The sequence below is a fragment of the Megascapheus bottae genome, chromosome 10 (assembly GCF_031878675.1).
Source record: "Megascapheus bottae isolate mThoBot1 chromosome 10, mThoBot2.hap1, whole genome shotgun sequence".
Taxonomy (NCBI): Eukaryota; Metazoa; Chordata; class Mammalia; order Rodentia; family Geomyidae; genus Megascapheus; species Megascapheus bottae.
The window spans coordinates 10,305,010-10,331,915 of NC_143518.1; the positions used below are offsets into that span (position 1 = coordinate 10,305,010).

Genomic DNA, 26,906 nt, shown 5'->3' on the forward strand with positions numbered 1-26,906 from the left:
AATTCCTGAGTACCATATACTTAGAAAAAGGCAGAAGTGGCATTGTGGCTCAAGTGGTAGGCACTGAGTTCAAGCTCCAGGACTGCAAAAAAATGGAAATAATGAAAAAGAAAGGAAGTGAGGAAGGAAGGAAGGAAGGAAGGAAGGAAGGAAGGAAGGAAGGAAGGAAGGAAGGAAGGAAAACTACTATTTTTCTAAGTAGCAATGCCAGATATCTTGAAATCATAATTAAATATTTTATAAAGGCATAAATTGTCCTCATGATACCTCATGATATACTGATGTAATGTATAAGAAAAGTTTATATATTTTTTTATTTTTTTTGTCAGTCCTTGGGCTTGAACTCAGGGCCTGAGCGCTGTCCTCAGTTTTCCTCAAGTCCAGCGCTCTGCTGCTCAAGCCACAGCACTGCTTCCAGCTTTTTTTTCAGTGTATGCGGTACAGAGGAATCAAATCCAGAGTATCATGCATCCTAGGCAAGCACTCTTCCATTAGGCCAAACTCCTAGCCCCAAGAAAATGTTTTTTAAGTTTCTTAACATGAACACGGGAAAGAAATTCAAATTTTACCTGGATTAACTTCATGCTGCAATGCTCTTACATGTAAAACAGAATTTTTTCCATGTTCATAAGATCATAATGTCCTACAATCTTATGAAGTATCAGTATTCAAATACATCCAACAATTCTAAATGCTAAGATGTCCCTTTTTTGTAGAGATCTTGTATTACCCATCAGGTGGGAGAAAAAGTCAGGGAGTTTTAAGTAGACTGAAGTCATTTCACTCTTTCTAATGAGGTTGAAGAAGCTTTCACTTCACTTTGCATCATCCTCTGGGAAACAATGGACTGAATAGAGAGTTCTTCTGGGACCATGATGCAGTTATTCATGTAACCTCCAGGGTTCCACTAGAGGAAGTTGTGTGTGCCCAGGAGCCCTGACCCTCTCACCTCCCGCCTTATTAGCTCTTACTATGGCTTTGCCCATAGGGTCACTGAGTGTTCAACTGACTCCAGATGAGAAAAACACCATGCAGTGCCAGTATATTCTGATTTCTACTGTATGTTTTAACTTTGTTCATTTATATTTGATATATCAAGAAATTTTGATAGAGCCCTGTGCCAATGGCTCACCACTGTAATGATAGCTATTCAGGAGGCTGAGAAATGGGCATGAAAGTCAATGAGACTCTTATCTCCAGTTTACCACTAGAAAACTGGAAGTGGAATGCTATGTCCCAGATGGTAAAGAGTTAGCCTTGAGCTGAAGAGCATAGGGACAGCACCCAGGCTTTGAATTCAAGCACCATGACCAATATCAACAAAAAAAAGGAAAGAAAGAAAGAGGAAAAAAAAGAGTGAGAGAAAACGAAAGGAAAGGAAGAAAGAAAGAAAAAAGAAAGAGAGAAGCAAAGAAAGGAAAGGAAAGAAGAGAGAGAGAAGGAAAGAAAGTAAAACCAGGATAAAGTTTATACTGTTAAAAAAATAACTACTAATGTTGTAGAGAGTAAAACTCAGGGACAGTGCCCATGCTCAGAATTCAAGCTCCATGACTAACAAAGAAGAGGAGGAGGAGGAGGAGGAGAAGGAGGAGGAGGAGGAGGGAGGGGGGGAAGAGGAGAAAAAGTGATCAGATTAGACATCAATATTTACAGCCAACTTTACAAATATATTTATTTTCATATTTGTTAATATATAATTACATATTACATATATAATATGATCTCGATTAATTTATAACACATATAGTGCAAACTTTAATACATTATCCAAAGAAAGAAGTAGGAAATGGATATACACAGGAGTCAAGTTTCTGTCTTGCGCTTGAATTAAGCTAGTGCAGATATGAAGAATATCATGATAGGTAATTTTTTATAATACCTGAGTTTAATAACCTCCTTAGCAGATTTGGGGTAGGAGGAATGCAAATTATAGAAGTGAAGAATTCCATTGCTAACTTAACAGTTAATGTCAGAAATTTGATTATTATCCTAAAAGTACCACATACAGAGAAAAAAACTTGGAACTGGTGCTGAGGTTGAAATGCTAGAGCTCTAGCCTTGAAAAAGCCCAAGTACAGTGCCCACGATCTGGGCTCAAATCCAGGACTGGCAAAAAAAAAAAAAAAGAATGTGGTTCTGTGGCTCAAAGGGGTACAGTGTTAGCCTTGAGCTGAAGAGCTCAAGGACAGTGCCCAGGACCAGAATTCAAGCCCCACAACCAACAAAAAATGATTATAGTAAACTATAAAGACATATATTTGATATACAGATGTCAACTATTTTTCAAGTTAAAATGAAAATAAATATAAGATATTAGTGCACAGACTGAAAAATGCTAATCACATAAAGAACACACTTAAAAATTAGGAAAATATTAAAATTTTTTCAACTAGATAACAAATATCTGTGCAAGTTCCATTGTGTGCCGTACCACAAATGAACACATAGCTAGGGATTATAGTGCTGTAATATGCAAATAAGTCTAGATATCAGTATATGTAATTATTGAAAGTCTTTAAGATATATACTGACAAGGGACGTGGCCAGGAGCGATCGCTACTACATTGTTGGTGGGAGTGTAAACTCCTTCTGTCACTCTGGAAAGTTGAATGGCAGTTCCTCAAAAGACTAAACATTGAACTCCCCTATGACCCAGCAATTCCACTACTTGGCATTTACCCAATCCTCCAGAAACAAAGATATACTGAAGCCACTAGCACAGTGATGTTCATTGCAGCACTATTTACCATAGCAAAGATATGAAACCAATCCAAATGCCCCTCAGTAGATGATTGGATCAAGAAAATGTGATACTTATACACAATGGAATTCTTTGCTGCCATCAGAAAGAATGACATTGCCCCATTTGTAAGGAAATGGAAAGACTTGGAAAAAAACATATTATGTGAAGCAAGCTAGACCCAAAGGAACATAGGTTCAATGGTTTAACTCATTAGTAATAATTAGTACACATCTAGGACTCTCCTAACAAAGGATTATAATAGAACAAAACCTAGATACATAGGCCATGTAAGATGAGACTAAATGAAGGAATCTCTAGAATATGGAAACAACAGCTTTATCTTGAATGATTGTTATTCTTAATGTACTGTTATTTTTCTTCTCTTTTGTTGCCCTTTGGTTAATCTCATAATGTTACTGTATCTGACTTTGTTATCTGGTATATTGTATATATGTTTATTTTATTATTTTAAGTAGGAAAGGGAAGGGAGGAAAACAAGATGACTGGGAGGGGGTGAAGGAGGGAACTGGTGACAAAAACATAAGGGGTGTCACTGTGTGAGAAGTAATACACCTACTATCTGGCTAATGTAACTGTAACGCCTCTATTCATTACCTCAATAATAAAAAATGAAATGAGAAAAACATAAGATAAAATAAAGAATACACATACATTTTAAAAAAGGTATATATTTATAAGTATATATACTCACTTACAATAACATATATGGACCTAGAGTATATTATACAAAGTGACATGTCCATACCTCAAACACATAGTAGAACATATATCCATTTATATGAGGAATACCACTATTTAATTTACTGAAATAAATGGAAAAGAGACATTTACTAAAGGCTATGCTTTGGGGGCCAATGGAAGAATGTTCATCAGGGAAATTTTACAATAAAAAATTAAATACATGCCTGCGAGTTTGGACTGTTGGTAGAGTGTTTGCCTAGCATGCACGAAGACCTCGATTTGATTCCTCAGTAACACATACATAGAAAAAAAAAGGCAGAAATGGTGCTGAGGCTCAAGTGGTAGAGCTCTAGCCTTGAGAAAGTCCAAGGACAGTGCTCAAGAACTGATCTCAAGCCCAGGACTAGATAAAAAACATTAGCTACAATTTAAATAAAAAATTAAAATAGAAATCAATTACAAAATGATTTCTATAGTATTGTGTATGTTACAAATGTATACACTTATATACACATTGCTATATACCTATACACATTGTTATATGCATATAGAATATACATATTTATATGACTATACAATTACATGTAATTACATAGTATTCAATAATCATATATACAAAATATATAAAATTAAATTCACTTATTTTTATTTTTTAAGAGATAAACACATTAACTTTATTACTGATAAAGTTGATATCAGGGAATGTGGCTTAGGTATATGGGACAATAATACGTTTTCTAATACTAAACCTTAAAAATAGATACTCAATTTAAGGTAGATTCACATAAATTCAGTTATTTTTAATTGCATATGTACATCAAAAGTTCAACATATACCTCATAAATATTTAAATTATGAGTTAAATATAGAAAACCCAACTTGACAAAATTTAATGTACAATTATTCATGTGTGAAGTTGTTGGGGGCCGACTGTGAGGTCAGTGACCTTGACTGTGGAGTCAGTGACCTTGAACCTGCACAATTGTGTACACAAGGAAGTGGCTCTTATCAGGATAACTTTAAGCAATGTTAATCACTTCTTATCAGGATAACTTTAGGCAATGTCAATCACTTCTTATCAGGATGACTGGGCAATGTCAATGCTTCTTATCAAGATGACTTTGGGCAATGTTAATACCTTCTCATTTATCTTATTTAGGACTTGATTACAGTTTTGTACGAATGTAGCCCCTGGCAGTTCCCTAATTTTAAGAAGAGTATTTAAAGTTGGAACTTGAAATAAACTGGGCTACTGTCCTAAGAGACAGTCTTAAAAGTGGAGTGACTACGGTGTAGAAAAGAGAAACAAACTTTCCCTGGTTTTTGGACCTACTGTTAGCTGGTTGAAGGTACATGAAGATGATGGTCCTATAGAAAATAATGACAACCACCAGATGAGACGAGCACATGCCAAAGGCCTTTTTGCGCCCTGCAGCTGATTTGATCCCCAGCCCAGCTAGAGTTATGAAGCCATAGGAGGCAAGGATGAGTGACACCCTGACAATCAGGAAGACCACACTGGCCACAAAGAGCTCGGCCTCAATTGAAAATCGTGTCCACACAGGCCAGTTTGATGAGCACTGGCACATCACAGAAAATATGACCCAGTTGGCTGTGACCACAAAGAGGCAGCTGCACTGTGAGGGAGCATTGAATCAGGGAGGTTACCAGGCCACTGAGCCAGGCTGTGCCTGCCAGGGATGTACAGAGCTTGGGGTGCATAATGGCTGTGTAGCGCAATGGTTGACAAACTGCAGCATAGCGGTCAAAAGCCATCACTGCCAAGAGAACACATTCAGGTGAACCCAATCCCATAGCTACATAGAGCTGGGCTCCACAGCCACCATAACTCATGGTCTTGTCTTTTCTGTTCATGGAAACCAGCAGCTGTGGAGCCACACTAGTGGTAAAATAGATGTCAACACGGGAGAGATTACTGAGAAAGAAATACATAGGAATGTGAAGCTTAGGGTCCAGGAGAGACACTGATATGATGGCAGAATTTCCCAGGATGTTCAGGATGTAAAAATGCAAAATGATTTAAAAAAAAAAAAAAGGAAACTCTCAAGCAGAGGCTGATCTGAAAATCCCAGGAGAAGAAATCCTTTCTCGGAGTTGTTATTGCCTTCTTCCATTTTCTGCAGCTTTGTTCACCATACAACTAATATTTCTGCGATATTGTCTACTGAGGCTCTTCTAATTAAATATCCCATGGTAGTATTAAATGATCTATAATACATTTTTCATATATTTTATTGTAATTAATAGAAGGGTTACGTTATATTTGCCAGATACAAGGTACATTAATTCACATATATTGATACCCTTTATCATGTCTTGGTCCAAGATATATAACTATTTTGCTCAACTTATCTGGTAACTCAGCAGTAACCTTTCTGAGACTAAGCATGAATATATCTATCCACAATATGGAAAGTAGATCAATGAAAAACGAATATTTGTGTTGAAAACTGTTTATACCAAAAAGAAAAATGGATGTGAGAACTAATGTCAAGGAAGCATGCTTCATGGTCATTCTCACAGATTTTAATGATAATGTATCCATGCCAAGACTGTTCAGTTCTAGCTAAGGAGAATGCATTACTCTATACATAATAATAATGAGAAGACTGCCCTCTTTGCAAATAGATATGAGAAAGGCTTTGTGTCTGGAAGATGAGAAATTTACTATATTTTTGTCATAACTAGAAAATATCCATGAACACAATTCCTTGGAAGGCAACTTACCCTGGTATATGAATGAGTATTGGGTTAACATCCCACAGAACTCAACTCGGTGATGTCTACATTTTCACATGTAGATTTCTACATGCCATGATGAACAATCTATGCATAGTTGTATGTAGGTCCCTGCTCTCCGTGTCAGACCATCATCTTTACTGCTGTATAGTGGTTCTTTCCCTTTTGCCTTCATTTTAATGTCTATGGTATTACTTGAGTGGGCTACATTAATCTTATTCCAAGATTCTTTGATTTCTGTTTGCCACCACACAAGCTGACACTACTGCTCTGAAGTGTATTTCTGGAGATAAAAAACAATATCTCACTCTGTCTAACAGTTGGCAGCTAGCGGCTAGAATTCTAAACTTGTTTTCCAGTTCTCCGGGAACCCAATGGTATTTATTATTTTCTGGTTCACTGGTGATAACCTCAGCAATAATCTTCATGTAAATAGAAAGATATAATCCAAAGCTCATTACCGGAATTAATTCCCATCCCATCACCTGTCCAGTAAAAGCTATCCATGTGACACTTAGTATAATATCTTTTGAAGTAAGGGGAATCTTATTATTTTATGCAAATTTTCTACTTTCAAATTTTCAGACTTGGAGCCATGAGAGAAAGTACAAAATTATTTTCCAGCAGGGAAATCAGTTATTTGAATGAATGGAGTAGGTGAAGTAGGTATCACTGGAAATACATGATCATGAAAATTAAAGAAAACATGAATGGCAATGGTCCAATTCACCCACTGAATACAAAGTGGTCATAGAAAGAAGAGGATTGAACATGACTAATGTTTGAAGAAATATCCAAGTGTCCACAGCCGTTTATAGCTAAAAATCACTCTTAATAGAGGTGGATATTGATGACATCATTTTCAACACAGCTGTGATATAAATCTTTCTTAATTTAATATTTTTTCCAACTGGAATCACTCATATGTGCACATGATTTTTCAAGAGTCTCAGTGACAGTGTCCTAACCTATACTCTTCATCCTTCTCATTAGCTTTTCTTATAACCTCCCAAGTACCCTTCAGTTGGGACTGGATTGATTCTCACTTAAAAGTCTGCTAATACCTTCTGCCAGCCTCGCCTACAGTTATCCCAGAAGCCTTGAGCTATCTTCTCTTCTTTCCTACTTTTCCTCATGATGCCATCGGTCAATTTAGAACTTTTCTAGGTTTTTCACATCTACAGAACACAGCAGCATGAAGTGCTGTGTCATATTATTGGTTGCTTAAACCATAATCATGGCTTTAGCCTAATGGTAGAGTTGTGAACATGCACAAAGACCTGGTTTAATTCCTTGGTACTATATACATAGAAAAGCCGGAAGTGGTGCTGTGGCTCAAGTGGTAGAGTCTAGCCTTGAGAAAAACCCAAGGACAGTGTGCAGGTTCTATGTTCAGTCCCCAGGACTGGCAAAAAATATTATGAAATATATATATATAATCAATATATATATATGTATATGGCTTCCCCAGAAATCAACATGCTACGGTTCAAACCATTCCTGTATTATTGGTATAGGCTTCATATTCCAAACTGAATTGCATGCTCCTCATGGGTAATACTTTAAATGATGTTAGCTGAAACCCTTTAATATAGAAAGCATTTTCAGTGGACTAATCCCTCTTTGAGAGTGTAATAGGAATTATTCCCTCAGGGAAGAAGGCATTTGCCACTTTGTTCTCAAATACTATGGATCCCAAATTCCTGGGTTAATAAACCCATGCATTCGTGGATTCTTCCTGGTAGAATATTTTCTAAATGTATCTGGACTTCCTGTCTTATAAACTACTGTGAAAGCCCTAAACTGCCTGCATTTCTGTGCTTACACCTTATCTCTGACACAGAAAAATTCCACTGTCTTTTACAAGAAGATGCTGTTTATTTCCCCTTCCTCTACTCTCCATGGGACAGACCACAATTATTCATGTCTCTCACCAAACTGCCAAGCTTTCCACTGCAGCCTGCTGCACAGACACCAGAAACTAACAACTCCCTGCACAGCATTCTCTGCATCGAACTTGATCTACTGCCTCCTCTGTGATGCCCTGGCAGATGGTTTATCTGATAACACTGGGTGATATTATGAACGGTACTTGAGTGTAGACATTTCTGGATGACACTATATAATTAACTGCCAATGTGGTATTCCTGTCTTGACCAAAAATGCCTGAACCTGAGATGGTATCTTTTTCAGCTTGTATACTGGTCTCAGATCTGCCCTAACATGAGATCTGGAAAAATACTGATTCTTCTGAATACTAGAGAGTACAATATATGTATTCATATTGGACAAAATATACTGGCTTATATATTGCTTCAAAAGCAATTAGTTGTTTCTTATCTTTGTTGCCAGTCCTGGAGCTTGAACTCAGGACTTGAGCACTGTCTTGGTGCTTTCTCAAGGCTAGTTTTCTACTAAGTAATGCACACCGGGATCTGATAATTAAAACTGATATAGTATTTGTTAATATCTCTAAACATATCAAAGAATTGCATGCTTATATTAAGAGAATTCATGCAACGTAAAAGAAAATTTAATACTAGTGTCTTCTTACAATTAAATTCAGAAGTTTCTATATCATCCCTAGTTATTTTTACTTATAAACATAAAGGGACAATAACAAAACAAAAAATGAACACAAGACTTGAAGCATATTGTACATGGATTCCTACAACAACATTCAATTCTTGTAGGTTCCCAGTACTATCCTACCAGGGAAATTTGTGACTCTTTTGACTGAACAATAATTTAAGGAACTGACAGGTCATCATTCAATGTTATGATCAGGACTTAAACATAAAATTTTGGCAGATTTCATATGGTCTGAAAGAACTCCGTGATAAAATGTTCACTTAGTAGATTATGTGGTAATGCTCATCTGAGAATTCTGATCACAAATTTTCCCATGAAACAAATGGAGTCAAATGCTGAGAAGAGTTCCATTCAGATATATACATGCTTTCCTGCCCACATCAACTCAGGACAGTATAGACTCTGTCTATACGATAATGGAGTTATCCATTTTTACTGATTTACTAAGTATCTCAAAATTTTAAATAAATAATTAATAATATATTAAGAAATGATTAAAAGATGGATTAAAGGAGAAGGCACTAATCACAACCCCAAAAGCTTTTGATCTAGAGTGATAAAAGTTATAAAATGCATGTAGAATGCTTATTTATTTTACAAGAAATCTAATGCAGATTCTAAAGGAAGTACTTCATGGATTATCACATTAACTTCTAACATTCACCATGTAGAATATAGATCTGTAGTGAACTGTTTAAATATATGTGTTCCGGTCTTGTACTCAGGCCTGAGTGCTTTCCCTGAGTGTTTTGCTCCAGGCTAGTGCTCTACCACTTGAACCACAGCTCCCCATCCAGTTTTGTGGTAGGTAATTGGAGAAAAGAGTTTCACAGACTTTCCTGCTGGTGCTGGCTTTAAACCACAATCCTCAAACCAGAGTCTCCTTAGTGACTTGAAATATAGTTAAGAACCAGTGGTACCCAACTCTCATGAAGTTTTTAATTGTGTTTTGGATATTTATTTGTATAATACTATACTTACCATTAATTTGAAGGAAGAAGTCAAAGGATTCTGAAGTCAATTTAATTTCCTCTCTGTCTCTCTCCCACTCTTCTCTTTCCCTCTCCCTCCCTCTCTTACTGAGTGTTGAACCCAGGGCTCCTTACACTTCTCTAGGTGAAGTCATCCAGCTTTTTTATTTCTATTTCATTATTAGACAATGTCACAATAAATTTTCTCAACTATCTTAATACTCAGGATTGTTCTGCTTCCAATTGTGTGGTAACTGGTATTACAAGCATGTACTGCCACCCTAGTTTAAACCATACTTTTAGGCTATTATTCACAGTGAACACTTTCTCAACATGGGTTAATTATTTAACCCATCAATTTTACTTTTACCTTTACAGTCCAGGGATCCCTCTATCATGTGCCACGGACATGGAGACAAATGCCCAAAATACCAGTGACTTCATCCTTTTAGGACTCATCACTAATCTTGCATACCCAGGGATTCTTTTTGTGGTAATCTTCTCCATCTTTGTGGTGGCTGTAACAGCTAACTTGGTCATGATTCTGCTCATTCACATGGACACCCACCTGCATACACCCATGTATTTCTTGCTCAGCCAGCTCTCCATCATGGACACTGTCTACATTTGTATCACTGTCCCTAAGATGCTCCAAGACCTCATATCCACGCAAAAGACCATTTCCTTCCTGGGCTGTGCATTTCAGATTTTCCTCTATGTGACTCTAATTGGAGGAGAATTCTTCCTGCTGGGTCTCATGGCTTATGACCGGTATGTGGCTGTGTGCAACCCTCTGAGATACCCAGTCCTCATGAATCGTAAGATCTGCTTGTTCATGGTGCTGGGGTCCTGGTTTGGGGGCTCTTTGTATGGATTTATGCTGACACCTCTGACCATGGGCTTTCCTTACTGCAGGTCTCGAAAGATCAATCACTTTTTCTGTGAGATCCCAGCTGTGCTGAGGCTGTCCTGCATTGACACTTCGCTCTACGAGACACTGATGTATGCTTGCTGTGTTTTGATGCTTGTTATTCCTTTATCCATCATCTCTGTTTCCTACACACGCATCCTAGTCACTGTCCATCGCATGAGCTCCGCTGAGGGCCGGCGCAAAGCCTTTGCTACTTGCTCCTCCCACATTATGGTGGTGAGCATTTTTTATGGGGCTGTCTTCTATGCCAACGTGCTGCCTCATTCCTACCACACACCAGAGAAAGATAAGATCGTGTCTGCCTTCTACACTATCCTCACACCCATGCTAAACCCAGTTATCTACAGCTTGAGGAATAAAGATGTGGGCATAGCTCTCAGGAAAGTACTAGGGAGATTTGCCTCCTCCCAGAGAATCAGAGCAGGGGATGGAGGTAGGAAATCCTAGCCCACACACTTCTATTCACATGGCCAGTCATAACCCTTTCTGGAAAATATGTTATTATCTTATAAAAATATCATTTTAAAAATACAAAATTATCAGTCAGCAAACTAATCTTGTTACAAGCATTACTTAAGACCTGTGTTTGAAACACGTATGGTGAATGCATCTGAAATATGAGTTATGTGGGAAGCTGGAGTTGGATAATTACAAGTTTAAAAGCGTATTTGGTTAAACAGTGACTTCAAGGTTATCCTAGAAACAATCAGAACTTGTTTTAAAATACATATTAAAAAAATAGGTGGTGTAGATAACTTGAATAGCAATCAAAATGGCCCTGGGTTCAATTCCCAGGATTATACACACCTACACATACACACACAGTAGGTTCACAGAATCATGCTGGGCAGAGCAAAATGAATCCCTTTTAAGTGTTCTGCATAGATGATTTTTACATACTATGTCGAGTGCTTTTGTGTCTTTTGTCTAACATTTTCTATGATGCTAAAGATAAAACTCCAGACTCTATCCATGTTAAACTTAATCTCTATTATTCAGATACATTCCTGAGCACTCCTGGAAAATATCTGAATGGAAACTACAAGGAACATTTTTTACATTTGCAATTAATTAATATTTAAGAAGCTATGGGCTAAGTGATATGATTCTAATTGGGATTCTGTATTTACAGTAACATTGTATACATTTTCCCCTATAAAGTTAGTATACAGATTCTGACCATGTATTTATTCACATTGAGTTTATATGTCTAGAAATCAATAAATGTTTGTTACAGCGTGAGCTGGTGGCTCAAGTCTATAATCCTAGCTATTCAGAAGACAGAGATCTCTGAACCACCATCTTAGCTAGCCTAGGCATGAATCGTCATGAAATTATATTTTCCAATCAACTGCCAGAAAGCTGAAAGTAGAGCTGTTGCTCAAGGGGTACAATACTAGAGTTGAAAGCAAAAACAAATTCTCAGGAAGCATGGCTAGGTCCTGATTTTAAGCATCAGACTTGGCACAATAAATAAATAAATGAATAATATTTCCAAACAAATAATTAAATATATAAGTATGACTTATTTGTAAGTAATAAATGTATAAGTAACTTCTGTATAATAAAGAATTCATTTCTATTTAATAGTTGATGAATTGAAAATGGTCTACTTAAGATCTTAATATTGCTATAATAATACAAGTTGTCCATTTATTCTTAAGTAAAGAGAAAATATTAAAAAATCAAATAAATTAAGATATCTTCTTTCAGCCCCTGTTGTGATTGATCATTTTCCTTATTCTCGATCTGTCTCTTCATATTCGGGCAAATATACATAACACATACATAACAGATATGTTATACATATGTCATATATGTAATACATATGATACGCGTAACATATACATTTAGCTAGTTGAGATCAGGTGTGACATTTTGGTAGTGAGCAACTTGAACAGAATTTTAACTAAAGAAAGACAGTAATGAAGGGCCAGGAGTATGGCCTCACGGTAGAGTGCTTGCCTAGCACGCATGAAGCCCCAGATTTGATTCCTCGGTACCACATACACAGAAAAAGCCAGACTTGGTGCTGTGGCTCAAGTGGTAGGGCACAAGCCTTGAGAAAAGCCCAAGGACTGTGCCCAGGCCCTGATTTCAAGGCCAGATATAGCGAAAAAGACAAAAACAGAAAAAGAAAAAGAAAAGACAGTAATGAGCTTTCTATTGTCTATTCACTGAAATTAACTTTCCTTATGTAGGTCCTAAAATATGAGAAAAATATTCATTCATGTGGTGTTTATTTTTCCTGTCAAATTTAAGTTTAGAAAATTGTTGAGAAGCTAAAGACTAACCAAAATTTTACTCAAATTTACCTCATTTATTGTTAAGATAGAAAAGTTTCATTTATCAGTGCTAGACACAACAGGATACAGGCCATTCACCAGCAGAGAGAAGTCATGGTTACTTATTGGTGATGACTAGAATTCTAATGGTTTGTTTGTTTTTCTCTAGCTGGAAATTGTATCCCTGGGAAATTATATCCCTACCAGTAGTCTCTGAAGTACAATCTCCATGCAAGTTTCACCCACAGTGAATGTGTTTCATTTTCTTCCCTGCTTTGGTGTGTCCCTCTTCTGGAGGAGCTGCCATAGGCAATATGGATGAGAAATAGAACTTCATCCTCTGACTTCATTCTGCTGGGATTTCTGGTGAGGAGTAAAGCTACAGGGTTTGTCTTCACGGTTATCTTTGCTATTTTTGTGGTAGCTGTAATGGCAAATTTGATCATGTATTCCTGATTCAGGTAGATTCCCGACTCCACACGCCCATGTACTTTCTGCTCAGCCAGCTATCCATCATGGATAGCCTTTTCATTTGCACCACTGTCCCAAAACTCCTGGTGGACATGGTTTCTAAAGAGAAGACCATTTCCTTTGTGGGCTGTGGCATCCAGATCTTTCTCTACTTGACAATGATTGGCTCAGAGTTCTTCCTCCTGGGCCTCATGGCCTATGACCGCTATGTGGCTGTCTGTAACCCACTCAGGTATCCAGTTCTGATGAACCGTAAAGTGTGTCTTTTGTTGGCCGCTGGTGCCTGGTTCGGGGGCTCACTTGATGGCTTCCTGCTCACTCCCATCACTATGAATGTCCCCTACTGCTCCTCACGTAGAATCGATCATTTCTTCTGTGAGATCCCTGCGGTGCTCAGGCTGGCCTGTGCGGACACGTCGCTGTACGAAGCCCTGATGTACGTTTGCTGTGTGCTCATGTTGCTCATCCCGGTCTCTATCATCTCCACTTCCTACTCTCTCATCTTGCTAGCTGTCCACCGCATGCGCTCTGTAGAGGGCCGCAAGAAGGCTTTCACTACTTGTTCATCCCACTTAACTGTAGTCAGCATTTTCTATGGAGCTGCTTTCTACACCTATGTGCTGCCCGAGTCATTCCACACGCCCGAGAAGGACAAGGTAGTATCTGCTTTCTACACCATCGTCACACCCATGCTGAACCCTCTCATCTACAGTCTGAGAAACAAGGATGTCACCGGGCATTTAAAAGGATATTTACACGTTGCTCGCTCTCTCAGAAAGTAGTCACAACTAATGCTTAGAGACCGATGTCCAGACTTCTGTGTTTTTCAGTCATCATTAATGACCTGGTTATTCCATAACATGTCTTAACTATTGACAACTGGGTTGGCTTATTATATCTAGATTCTACCTATCTGGGGGAAAGGGATGTTTTACTACCTATGAAGACATCTTTGACAAAAGAACAAGATCTGATCATTGCATTGTATGTTAAAACTCTAGGTTCTTGTATCTAAGAAATGAACCAGCTACAAAATCATCTATGTCCATGGATTCAACAACTGTGTAAGGAGAATCTTCTACAATATTGACAACGGCTTGTAACTTTCCATAAGAATGTAATAAAAGCATCCACAACCAGAAACTTCAAATATCTCAACTTTGTGTCATTTGGCAACAAACAATACTCGGAAGAACTTGAATTCAGTTCTGAGTGAGATGATAATCTTTCAAAGAGGTGTGAGATGGTAACTATACATGTGGGAAGCAAATAGGGATTCAAGAAGAAACTCAAGAAGTTTCAAAATGCATGAAAGTAATTGGAACAGAGACCAAAAAAATTAGTGCATGGGTTTTTGTTTTGGAGAGGGGGAGGACAAATGTAGCAAAAATAGATAAGAGAAATTAAGAATTGAATTAAATGAGTAGAATTTATGTTAATTAAATTGAATTAAATCAAAGAATTAAATTGAATAGGCCTCTATAACTTAGTTTAGATATTTAAGCCAGTTATCAGTTTATTGGAGTTCAGATTAAAATTTGAAATTTCAGTTATGCCATTGGTAGTCTTTAGAGTACAAAGGATATTTAAAAGCACAGGGTTGGTAGAACTCACTTTAGAAAGAAGGCTTAAATCCAGGACCTGAGACTAATTGAGTCAGATGGGAAATAAAGAAAACAATGGTAAGTTTTGCTGAGTTTAGAATATGTGCCATCTAAGACTTAAGTGAAGAAGGCAGTTTATACTGGGCAGTCTCAGCTACAGCAAGATAGCTTTTGTGTAATGCTCTCACACTTGGAGCCACAGTGCCAGTGTCCAATTTTCTGTCTTTCCAGAAAAAGTCAGGAGTCTCATATCTTTTCTTACCCAAAATACCCAAACTACAATTCTCAGATCTCAGCCTTCTGAGTCGTCAAGAATGCAGATGAAAATGTTCCATGCTCTACTTACATTTATAAAATTATCTCCAGCATTTCTGTCTAGTCTCTTTTTCCCATGGTTTGTGGACCTACATCCAGAGACTAGAATATCTATGAATGATGTAAATTTTAAGTGACCATACCCTGATTTCCATCATGTTCTTCCATCAGCTTGGCTTCCACTAAATGCAGACTCAAAGTGGCAAGTTAATACCAAGAGCTTAAACCAAGTTCAACTGATGGAAGACCACAGTGGAAATCATAATACTGTTTTTTTCATGACACGGTTGGTATATAAATGAGTGATAAATTTATGTTAATATATAAATATTTGTAACTTTCCCAGTATATATTTGCATTTCATGTTTTCTGATTAAGCCTTTTTTAGAATGTACTTTTGGTAGCTTTATAAACAAACAAACAAAAATCTTCAAGTGTTGCTGTGGCTCAAATGGTAGAGCATTAGCCTTGAGCTGAAGAACTGAGGGACAGCACTCAGGGCCAGAGTTCAAGCTCCACAACCAACAAACCAGCAAACAGGCAACCAACAAAAAACTTACAAAATCAGAACATGTAAGAGTGTGTGTGTGTGTGTGTATTAAGGAAAAGCAATGAATGTCATGTCAGTGAAGCTGAGTGAAATGTAGATGTTATCAGCAACTGAAGGAATTAACTCTGGTTTCTCTCCCTTAATTAAAATTGCCTAATATTTACATATGGTATTTTTGTGCACAGTCCAGTGTCCATTATCATTGTTTAAATTCTGATTGTGAAGATGTAAAAAAAAGATGGTAGTCATCTTCTCTTAACCAAAAAGAAGCATTTCCTGCTATAAAAATAGTGCAGGAACACAAAAGGATCTGACTTGGAATATCAGGTCATATCTGTACCACATCAGGGAAATCATGTCAATGAATTCTATAAGCAAATCACAGAAATTACTAGATGAGGAGAAAAACTAGAATAAAATGAAATGACATATTCAGGCTCAAGACTGTACGACTTGCTGCTTGGGAGGTTGAAATCTGAGGATGGCAGTTCAAATCTAGATGGGGCACTAAAGTCCATAAGACACTTATCTCCAGGTAACCACCAGAAAACTGGAAGTGGTGCTGTGGCTCAAGGGATAGGGTGGTAACCTTGAGCTGAAGAACTCAGGGACAATGCCCAGTTCCAGAGTTAAAGTCCCACAAGTGACCAAAAAAAAAATGAAGTGACACTATTTAAAAGAAGTGAACTCATTACCTGACTTATGTAACTATAACCCCTGTGAATATCACTTTTACAAGAAAATTTAAAATTAGACAATGAACTACTCAATTCTATTCTTGGTTTTTTTTTTTTTTTTTTTTTTGCCAGTCCTCGGCTTGAGCTCAGGGCCTGAGCACTGTCCTTGGACTTTCTCAAGGCTAGAGCTCTACCACTTGAGCCTCAGCACCACTTCCAGCTTTTTTCTATGCATGTGGTACCGAGGAATCAAACCCGGGTCTTCATGCATGCGAGGCAAGCACTTTAACCACTAGGCCAAACTCCCGCCCCCCTCAATTCTATTCTTACATCCCTAATTCTGACACTTCTTGCAGTCCTTCTCAATGAAAGACTTCCTTTCTTACAGTTACCATATTTATTGTCTAGTTTGCCTTTCATTTAAGTTTCTTCAGAAGTCTCATGAGTGCTCTTTCTGCCAGTGGTAAGATTTCTGGGTAGGACAGAGCATCAATAATTGATCAGCTTCCTTGAATTAAGATCTCAACGATTCACTCCCTTGGGAAACCACAGGGTCTTTCATTTCATGCTAAAACTCTCATTGGTATAATCCCACTTCTTGGGTGGCTTTCTGGATGTAATTACAAATCTGAGAACCTAAGTTGGTTCACGGTTATTCAACCAATCAATCAATCAGCCATGCTTTGAAGCAGAATACAGGAAACATTGATTTTTGAGGCAAAGTGGCCTATTTTGGCTGTTATTGTTGGAAAGTAGAATACCCTTCAAGAACTGCATGGTGGATCATAAAATGACAGAAGGTGGATGTCAAGGAGCAAAAGCATGTCCAATGAGAAATATTATCAAACAGCGCTGTGCCTTGATGAAAAGGGTTGTATTCAAAAGTGAACTCACATAAACAGTGTTCCAGGTAGTGAGGCCCACACAAGAGCATCAGCAATGTCATGAAATTGTAGCCGAAGATTCCATCAGCTCTGACAGTCTGTGGCACATGGAAGGCACACAGAGTGATGTACAGCAGAGGCTGAAGGACAGCAGCGCTATGGCAGTCAGAGGTCATGCACAAAGGTGTATTCTATGTCAGCCACATAGATGGGCCCACAGCACTGGATGACATGGCTGGTGTGGCAATGCTCTAGTCTGGACCCATGTTCAGCAACAACAGAAGGTCAGGGATGGTAGTGAAGTAGAGCTCCAGGCCAGCAAAGAGTCTGCAATAAAGGATGAAAAAGGAGCCTGGAGACCAGGATCTGCCCAGGAGGGCAGGATGGCAGGGGACAGCTGAGGACAGTTCTAATGCAGTGGACCGTGACAGGGATCCTGAAGAGAAAGGCTCTAGCAGCTCTCATTGGAAAAGCCTGGTCTGTCATTTCTGGAGGCTTTTCTTCAAGATATCCTCTGTATCCTAGCAGTCCTTTCATTTAGCATCATAATGTTTGCCTTCTTTAGAAAATTGTATATATTAATCTAGTATCTAACTTCAAATCAAATATTTCATGTTTGGTACTAAGTTTTGCCTTTGTCATATGTTTTGGGCACTAAGTTCCCATCATATACCTATATTTGTAAATGCATATTGCAATTTTTACTATTCTATAGATGTGTTTGCACTCTGTTGTTGAATGTTTATTTTTCTTTGGGAAGAGTAATGGTGAACGTAGTCTCTTGGCCAACAGACCCCTTTTATTTTAGCTGTTCAGTTCTCAGGCTAATATTAGAAAATTAATCTAATTGCAAGGTTTCTACTAGGTTTGAAATCTTGGGCCTCAACTTTTCTTTTCTTTTTCCAAAGAAGAAGAAGCCCTCTTCTCATTACACTGCTTGGAGTTGGAGACAAGAGACGATGCGGCTGTTATTCTTTCTTCATTCTTCAGAGTTATTTCTTTGTTAACATTAAAGGCAGATGCCATTGTTTGCCACCTGATTTGTGTCTTTTCTTTTCTTTTTTTTCCCTAGTGCTATATTTTGAACTCAGGGTCTGGGCACTGTCCTTGGGTTTTCCTCAAGGTGAGAGCCCTACCACTTGAACCACAGCACCACTTTCAAATCTAGTTTTACTACATTATGAACTGATAGTAATACAGGAAGCTGTTTGAATTGTATTGCTAGAGTTGTTTTATATCTGAATAATCTGTTTGGGGGGAAAGTTCCATAGGAGGCTCAAAATATATACTCAACATCTGTTGGTTGAACTATTTTATAAATACCTGGCAAGTTCATCTGTTGTATGGTGCCATTAATTTTGGTGTTTCTCCGCTGATTTTATTTTCTACCTTCATGACCTATCAGTTTGTGAGAGTAGATCATTGAAAACTCCTACTATTATTGTGTTGGGGTCTATGCATGTTTTTAAATTTAATAGTGCTTCATAACATCAATTTGATAGTCTTCTTTTACTTTCTATTATGTGGACTGTTTGTGGAGCAATATTATTTCTTAAAAAATCTGTTTTATATTGTTGTTGGTGGTGGTTGTTCTTGTTGTAGTTTGGAGACTCCCCATTACTGTTAAATTGTGTTGTTCATATATTTAGAGGACTTTTATTTCCTTCTATTTAAATTTAATTAGGTCTTATATATATACAACTAAACATTTTTCTAGATAGTCTAGATATGAAAGATTCTCTAAATTTCATTTAATATATATTGATAACATTTCTCATATTTAATTTCATTAATTTGGATCTTTCACCTTTTTGCCAATCTTCTTCATTTTTTCCAAAAACAAGCTTTTGGTCTCATTGATCATTTCTGTTGATCCTTTAGTCTTTACTTAAAACTCTTTGGCTGCATTCATATTTCTTATTTCTTTCTATGTAATTTTGAGGTTTGTATTGTTGGAATTAGAGTTTTCCTTAAATTATAGTTTGATCAGTAGGAACCTTGGGCTCTCCTAACAGAGATTTACAATAGAACAAAATCTGGATTCATTAGGCCATATAGTATGACACTAAATGAAAGGACCTCCAGGATAAAGAAACAAAAGCCATGTAATGAGTGACTGTTGTCCTTAATGTACTATGTTATCTCTCATCTCTTTTGCTAATCCTTCCTTACCTCATATTGTTAAAATATTTCACCTTGTTATCTGATATATTTTATATGTGCTTAATTGGTTATTTGAGATATGATGTGGAAGAGGGAATCAAGATGAGCAGCGGGAGGGGGGAGGAAATGGGGACCATGTCATGAGAAAGGGTATCAATGTTTGTGAAGTAATGTACCTTCTATCTGGTGAATATAATGTAACCCTTCTATTAATTACAATAACAAAAGAAAACAAACAAACAAAATTATAGTTTGAAAATCTGAATTCATAAAAGCCAAGCTAAAGTAACATAAATATAAATAGGGAAAAATATTAGATGTTTACATGTAATCATTTATACTGTTACTAAATTATGAAAAAATAATAATGGCAGATATTTTAGTTATAATTCCTTAACATTAAAACAAATCACATATATTCTTAGTAATGCCACTTTTAACTTTGGTACAAGAAACTTACAGGTAGCTAGCAAGGGCCACACAATTTCTCGAATTTTCTATTGTCCTAACTCTGTAACTTATAGCAATTATTCTCCTTTCAATATCACCAATATTGAACTGTCCTCTTATAGACACCTCTCCCTCTCTCTCTCTCTTTCTTTCTCTCTCTCTCTCTCTCTCTCTCTCTCTCTTTCTCTCTCTCTCTCTCTCTCTTTCTCTCTTTCTCTGCATGGTCTTTGGTCTTAAACTTTTTTCAACTTTTAACAGCTACTTTGATTGCATTTTGATTACTTGCAATCACAAATGTAACCTTTTAAAATATTAAGTAATGTGTTCCCAGGTTTTAATGATCATGACATGGTTTCCCTCTGGTTAAGCCTGTCATAAAGCCTGTGAAGAGATTATATAGGTCCTGAGATGACAATTGTTTCAATCTAGCCTTATTCTCAAAATTTTAAAAGTTTTATTGTTATCATAAAGATAATATATTGAATAATTACAGTTATATAAGTCAGAAAATATTTCCTCATTGACAAATTCCTCCTTTCCTTCACTCATTTTATTCTTAGAACATTTTTCCCTCCCATCCCCCTTTCCCCAATCATATAGTTCATTTTCAAATAGTTGCTTTAAGTAACACATTGAACTATTTATATCATAACACAAAGGACCTATGAGTATATAAACAAGTGCCTAAAATAATAAAATAAACATATCAGTCATCGTTTCTGTATATTAGTCTATTGTTTTCCCCATAACACTCACAAAGATTCAGCTTCTGCAGAACTTTCCACACTGATGCTTTGATTTCCTTATTTTTCAGACTGTATATTATTGGGTTCAAAGATGGAGGCATCACAGAGTAGAAAACAGACACTACAAAGTCTACAATATGTGGAGAATCAGGGACTGGCTTCAAATAGGCAGTGACACTTGTCACCAAAAATGTAATCACAACTATGAGATGGGGCACGCAGGTAGAGAAGGCTTTGGACCGGCCTTGTAATGATGGCATTCTTATCACTGCCCTGAAGACATAAACATATGAAATACCAATGCACAGCCAACAGAGAAATCCCCATATAAGACCCATGGTCACAGTAACATCAATAGTGACATGATTCTTAGAACAAGAGATTTTTAGTAGAGAGGGGACATCACAGAAAAACTGCGGGACTTTTCTGGAGCCACAGAAAGATAAAGAGAAAGTTCCAGCTGAGTATAAAACCCCAAAGAGATTCCCAAACATCCAAGATACAGCTACCATCTGAACACAGACTCCCCTGTTCATAATGACATCATAGTGTAGGGGGTGACAGATGGCCACATAGCGGTCATAGGACATGGCTGTCAAGGTGCAAAATTCACAACTAGCAAAATGAATCACCAAAAAAAACTGACACATGCATCCTGGAAAAGAGATGATGCTCCTGTGTGTGAAAGAGTTCAGAATGAGGTTTGGGACAGTGGCTGAAATGAGACCTGCATCAAACAAGGACAAGTTCTTCAGGAAGAAGTACATGGGGGTGTGAAGACACCTGTCCACAGTGACAAGAACGAAGATGAGAAGATTCCCCATGAGAGCCTCCAGGTAGATCAGCAGGAAGAAAAAACCATGGAAGACCTGGAGCTGCTGGCTGTCAGAGAACTGGGTGAGGAAGAAGTCCATCTCCATGGTGAAGTTGTCCATGGTGTCCACTGCATTTATCTCACATGACACCAAGCAAGTGCAGACAAATTCTTCCTGTCTATCAGAACATCTTCACTCCTGTAAGAACTCAACTATGTTCTATTTATTTATTTATTTATTTATTTATTTATTTATTTATTTATTTGCTAGTCGTGGGCTTTAGCTCAGGGCCTGAGCACTGTCCTTGGACTTTCTCAAGGTTACAGCTCTACCACTTCAGCCTCAGCACCACTTCCAGCTTTTTTCTATGCATGTGATAGCAAGGAATCGAACCCGGGTCTTCATGCATGCTAAGCAAGCACTCTACCACTAGGCCAAACTCCCGGCCTACTATGTTCTATTTATAAAACACAATTGCTTTTACTTTCGTAAATTCATTTTCAGATTCTGTGACAATGAAGTGTCATTGTCAATATGTGTTAGAACAATATATGGTGGGAGAATCAATTAGACACAGTTCACGTGAAAAAATAGTTTTTCATTGATCCTGGTAATAATTATGTCTGCATATCAACTTTACCCTAAATTATTAACTAATTTTTTTCAAAAATAAAATAATGACTGTAGCATACTGAATTTATAAATCAAGTTCAGTCTTTTTTTACCAAGAAGAAAAGTATTGTCTTTCATACTTAGTTATTGGTGGTGAGACCTACAGTCCAGCCACTATCATTGTTAATAGGGAGGTCCCTTAAAGGAATGTGGGACCCCCGTATGATCTATCCATACCCATTCTGGATGTATACACAAACTCATCAGAGTCAGCATACTATAGATACTCTTTTTTATATTATTGTAGAGTTTATATTGTGCATTGTATATATATATATTATTTTATTGTTAGGGGGATGTATATAGTAGTTACAGTTACATACATCAGGTAGTGGGTACATTACTTCTTCCACACTGATACTCTTCCTTCCCATGTTTTTCTCACACTTTCCGTCCTACTCTCCCTACCCCTCTAGATATTTGTATATATCCATGTATATTACACGAGCATCACAATGGAAAGTTTATATAATCAGTCTAGGTCTACAAATAGGAATATGATGAACAGATAAGGGAAATGTGAGATATACCCATATATATTCCCAGATACAATAGTTTTACATATATATGAATAAATATGAGCATATATTCATATATTTATGCGTATATACGAATATTCATATATATAATCATAAGAATTAATCTTCATATGAATATTATATAATTTTCAGGAGACTATTATGAACTTGAAATCAACATGTTAATGAAACAAGACATTCCGACAAAGACAGGCATCACTTATTTTCTCTCCTCTATATAACCTGGGGTAACAATCACTCGATATATGGCTTTTGTTTCTATATCCTGGTGGTCCTGAAATTTAGTATCATAGTATATGGCCTTATGTATCTCAGATTTCTCTCATCTCTTTTTCTGTCCCTTGGTTATCTCATATTTTTACAGTGTTTCACCTTGTTATCTGATATATTGGATATATGCATATTTGGTTATTTGAATTCAGATAGGGAAGGGGGAAAACAAGATGAGGGGAGGGGTCGGAGGAGGGAAATGGGGACCAAGACATAAGAAATGGTATCAACGTATGTGAAGTAATGCACCTTCTATCTGATGAATATAATGTAACCCTTCTATTAATTATAATAATAATACATGAATAAAAGAAAACTGAAGAGAATTAATCTATTGGGTAATCAGAAAACATACTCAGTTTTTGTTGGAGAAATAGTATTGAATTTCCCATTTAGATGTCCAAATTTCATTTTTCCCATCATGCTTATATCTGTGCTCATATATAATAACCTTGAGAAAGTTCAAGGACAGTGATCAACCCTGAGCTCAAACCCAGGACTGGCAAAAAAAAGGTTTTTTAAAAGCTAATATATAAAAATTCTTAAAATGAGATTTATGGTTATGTGGATATTGGTGTAATAACATTTATGGATGATGAGCAGTATATAAATATGCACCCAATATGCACCATACTAACTATTCCCCACCAGAAGTTTGTTTATAAATGTATTAATGTACATTCTCTATTCTTTTCTCTGTCTCTCTCTGTCTCTTTGTGTTTCTGTTTCTCTTTTCCTCTGGCCCCTCTCCCTCCTTCATAATCACAACATTGGTATCACTTATTATTAGTATTAACATGAAATCACATAATATAAAATCCTAACTGCTAAAACAATGTTACCGATAGTCAACAAAATTCCCAATTATTTATACAAAGTAGAATTACAAAACTAAAGAGCTGCTTCCCTGACGAAACCTTCAGCCTTGAATAGGGATGAATAATTTAATGAGAAAAAATGGCATATAAGAATTCTTTCATGTAGATAATAAAGGATAATTTTAGTTGAAAAAGTTTTTCAAATAATAAATTAGACTTAAAAATGTTTTTTGCTACTTACCTCATCTGATATCTATTGAAGTTGCCAAGCTTTATTAGATGTGGGAGAGAGGAATTCACAGTGGCCTGGGTGAAATAGCAGAATTTTCAGAAGACTTGAAGGAGTGGGGCCCATATATTAAGGTGAGAAAATTACTTTAACCAGAAGTAGAATCCAGCAAGAAAATTAATAGCATATGTAATAATTGAAAGGCTCATCAAGTGGACATCTTGAATAGATGATTTTCTGAAGGATAACATAGTGTAACTGTGTGCTTATGGATCACACTGGAAATTGTAGCTATTCATAGGGTTGAGAACTGAGGATCACGATTCAAATGCAGCCCTGGCAGGAAACTCCATGAGACTCTTATCTACAATAAACAATCAAACCTGAAAGTGGATCTGTAGCTCAAGTGTTCTAGCATTAGCCTTGAGCAAAACAAAATGAAAAGAAAAAAAAAAGCAAAACAAAAAAAAAAAAAAAGAAAGGAAAAAAACACCTCAAGGGCAGTGCATAGGCAGTGAGTTCCAGCTGAAGGATCAGCATACACACACACACACACACACACACACACACACACACACACACACACACAGAGTTAAATGTGAAAGGCCATTCCCTTAGAGGAGCCCTGGTCCAAACAGTTAAGAAGTCCTGACATTCCTACAGATTGTACAGTAAGTTATAATGCATTATCATAAAAAAGGATCACTACTACACTGTTGGTGGGAGTGCAAACTCATTCAACCACTATGGAAAGCAGTGCCTCAAAAGGCTAAACATAGAACTCCCCTATGACCCAGCAATTCCACTACTTGGCATTTACCCAACCATCCAGAAACTAGGGCATACTAAATCCACTAGCACAACAATGTTCATTGCAGCACTATTCACCATAGCAAAGATATGGAACCAACCTAGATGTCCCTCAGTTGATGAATGGATCAACAAGATGTGGTATTTGTACACAATGGAATTCTATGCTGCTGTCAGAAAAAAAACGACATGGTCCCATTTGTTAGGAAATGGAAAGACTTAGAAAAACCCATATTAATTAAAGTAAGCCAGACTCAAAGGAACTTAGGCTCAATGGTTTCCCTCATTTGTCATAATCAGTAGAAACCTTGGGCTCTACTAGCAGAGATTTGCAATACAGCAAAACCTTGATACATAAGGCCATATAGTATGAAGCTAATTGAAAGGACCTCTAGGATATTGAAACAAAAGCCATATAAAGAATGATTGTTGTCCTTAATGTACTGTTACCTCTCATCTCTTTTGCTGTCCCTTGGTTATCTCACATTTTAACAGTATCTCACTTTGTTATCTGATATATTGGATATATTTGTATTCGGTTATTTGAAATTGGATAGGGAAGGGGGGAAACCAAGAAGGGGGTTGTGGGGGGGCCGGTAATGGGTACCAAGACATGTGAAAGGATATCAATGTATGTGAATTAATGCACCTTCTATCTGGCAAATATCATGTAAACCTTTTATTAATTACAACATAAAAATATTAAACAATAAAAATAAAAAACATGTTAGTATATATTAGGTGTATTAGGTGAATTCAGTATTATTTTCAAACTTAATACATGACCCAATCAACTCATCTCCTCTACCTCTCTCCTTTATCCCCTATCCTCTGTGTGTGTGTGTGTGTGTGTGTGTGTGTGTGTGTGTGTGTGCGCGCGCGTGTGTGTGTGTGTATGTGTGTGTGTGTTGGTCCTGGGGTTTGAACTCACAATCTAAGCTCGATCCCTGAGATTTTTGTTCAGGACAAGTGTAGCAGCACCATTCCTGGCTGTTCCTGAGTAGTTAATTAGAGGTAGTCGAATAAATAACTCTTACACACTTGACTACTAGGGATGGTTTCAAATGGCAATCCTCAGATCTCAGCCTCCTGAGTAGGATTACAGGAGTGAGCCACCAGCACCTGGCTTCTCTACATTAATAAAGAAAAACTTTCATCAGGTTTATTAATGTACTGAAATGATTTTGATCATATTCACTTTCTTTCACCCTCTCCTTTGGCTCTCCTCGCTTCACAGGTACCTGAATCCTAATTGAACCTGTTATTCTGTATTTATTCAATTCTTGCTTAATTTACCAAGTTCAGTGTCTATAAAAGACACTTTCATACGTAATTTTTATATTGTATTTCATTTCCTTTAAAACCTCATAACAATCATATCACAAATACTGGAATTATCCCTATATCATGCATGGTGAATGTGGTTTAGTCATCTTAAAAGTAACCTTTCGGCACACAGGTAAACAGTGAGTAAAGACAGCTCTCAGCTATCTTCAATTATTTTTTGTATAAAGTTATTCTCTGTGAAAGCAAACTGATTAATATTAAATCTAATTTTAGTAAAGAATTATGATGTGCAAGTGACTTTTATTTTCCTTCTTTTAAATATAAATTTAGGTTCAGGTCATATTAAAACACAACATACACCAACATTCCTACAGAATTAATCTTCCATCATGGCTACCAGTTTCAGTGTGGCAAACTCCAGAAAGGAGTCTGAGTAGTTCTTACACAAAGAAATGACAGGGCTGGGAATGTGGTTAGTGGTAGAGTGTTGGCCTAGCATTCATGAAGCCCTGGGCTCAATTCCTGAGTACCATATACACAGAAAAAGCCAGCAGTGGCATTGTGGCTGAAGTGGTAGAGTGCTAGCTCCCGGGCACTGAGTTCAAGCACCAGGACTGTCAGA

At 37.0% G+C, this 26,906-nt stretch overlaps 2 protein-coding genes and 2 pseudogenes across 2 annotated transcripts; 2 read left to right on the forward strand and 2 right to left on the reverse strand.

The window, feature by feature from the left end:
• Positions 1-4,653: 4,653 nt before the first annotated feature.
• LOC150057573 (olfactory receptor 2G6-like) lies at positions 4,654-5,580 on the reverse strand (annotated as a pseudogene).
• Positions 5,581-10,171: 4,591 nt separating this feature from the next.
• LOC150057574 (olfactory receptor 2T2-like) lies at positions 10,172-11,146 on the forward strand. The gene has a single exon (XM_090341592.1). It carries the CDS (start codon positions 10,178-10,180, stop codon positions 11,144-11,146), a length of 969 nt encoding a protein of 322 aa, XP_090197718.1. The 5' UTR covers positions 10,172-10,177.
• A 2,156-nt stretch (positions 11,147-13,302) lies between these two features.
• On the forward strand, positions 13,303-14,254 carry LOC150057575 (olfactory receptor 2T11-like; annotated as a pseudogene).
• Positions 14,255-20,804: 6,550 nt separating this feature from the next.
• On the reverse strand, positions 20,805-21,779 carry LOC150057576 (olfactory receptor 14A16-like). Its single transcript, XM_090341593.1, has one exon. It carries the CDS (start codon positions 21,777-21,779, stop codon positions 20,805-20,807), a length of 975 nt encoding a protein of 324 aa, XP_090197719.1.
• Positions 21,780-26,906: the final 5,127 nt, after the last annotated feature.

Excerpts from the sequence above, each read along its gene's own strand:
- LOC150057574 (XM_090341592.1), top strand. The coding sequence starts at position 10,178 with ATGGAGACAAATGCCCAAAATACCAGTGACTTCATCCTTTTAGGACTC.
- LOC150057576 (XM_090341593.1), bottom strand. The coding sequence starts at position 21,779 with ATGGACAACTTCACCATGGAGATGGACTTCTTCCTCACCCAGTTCTCT.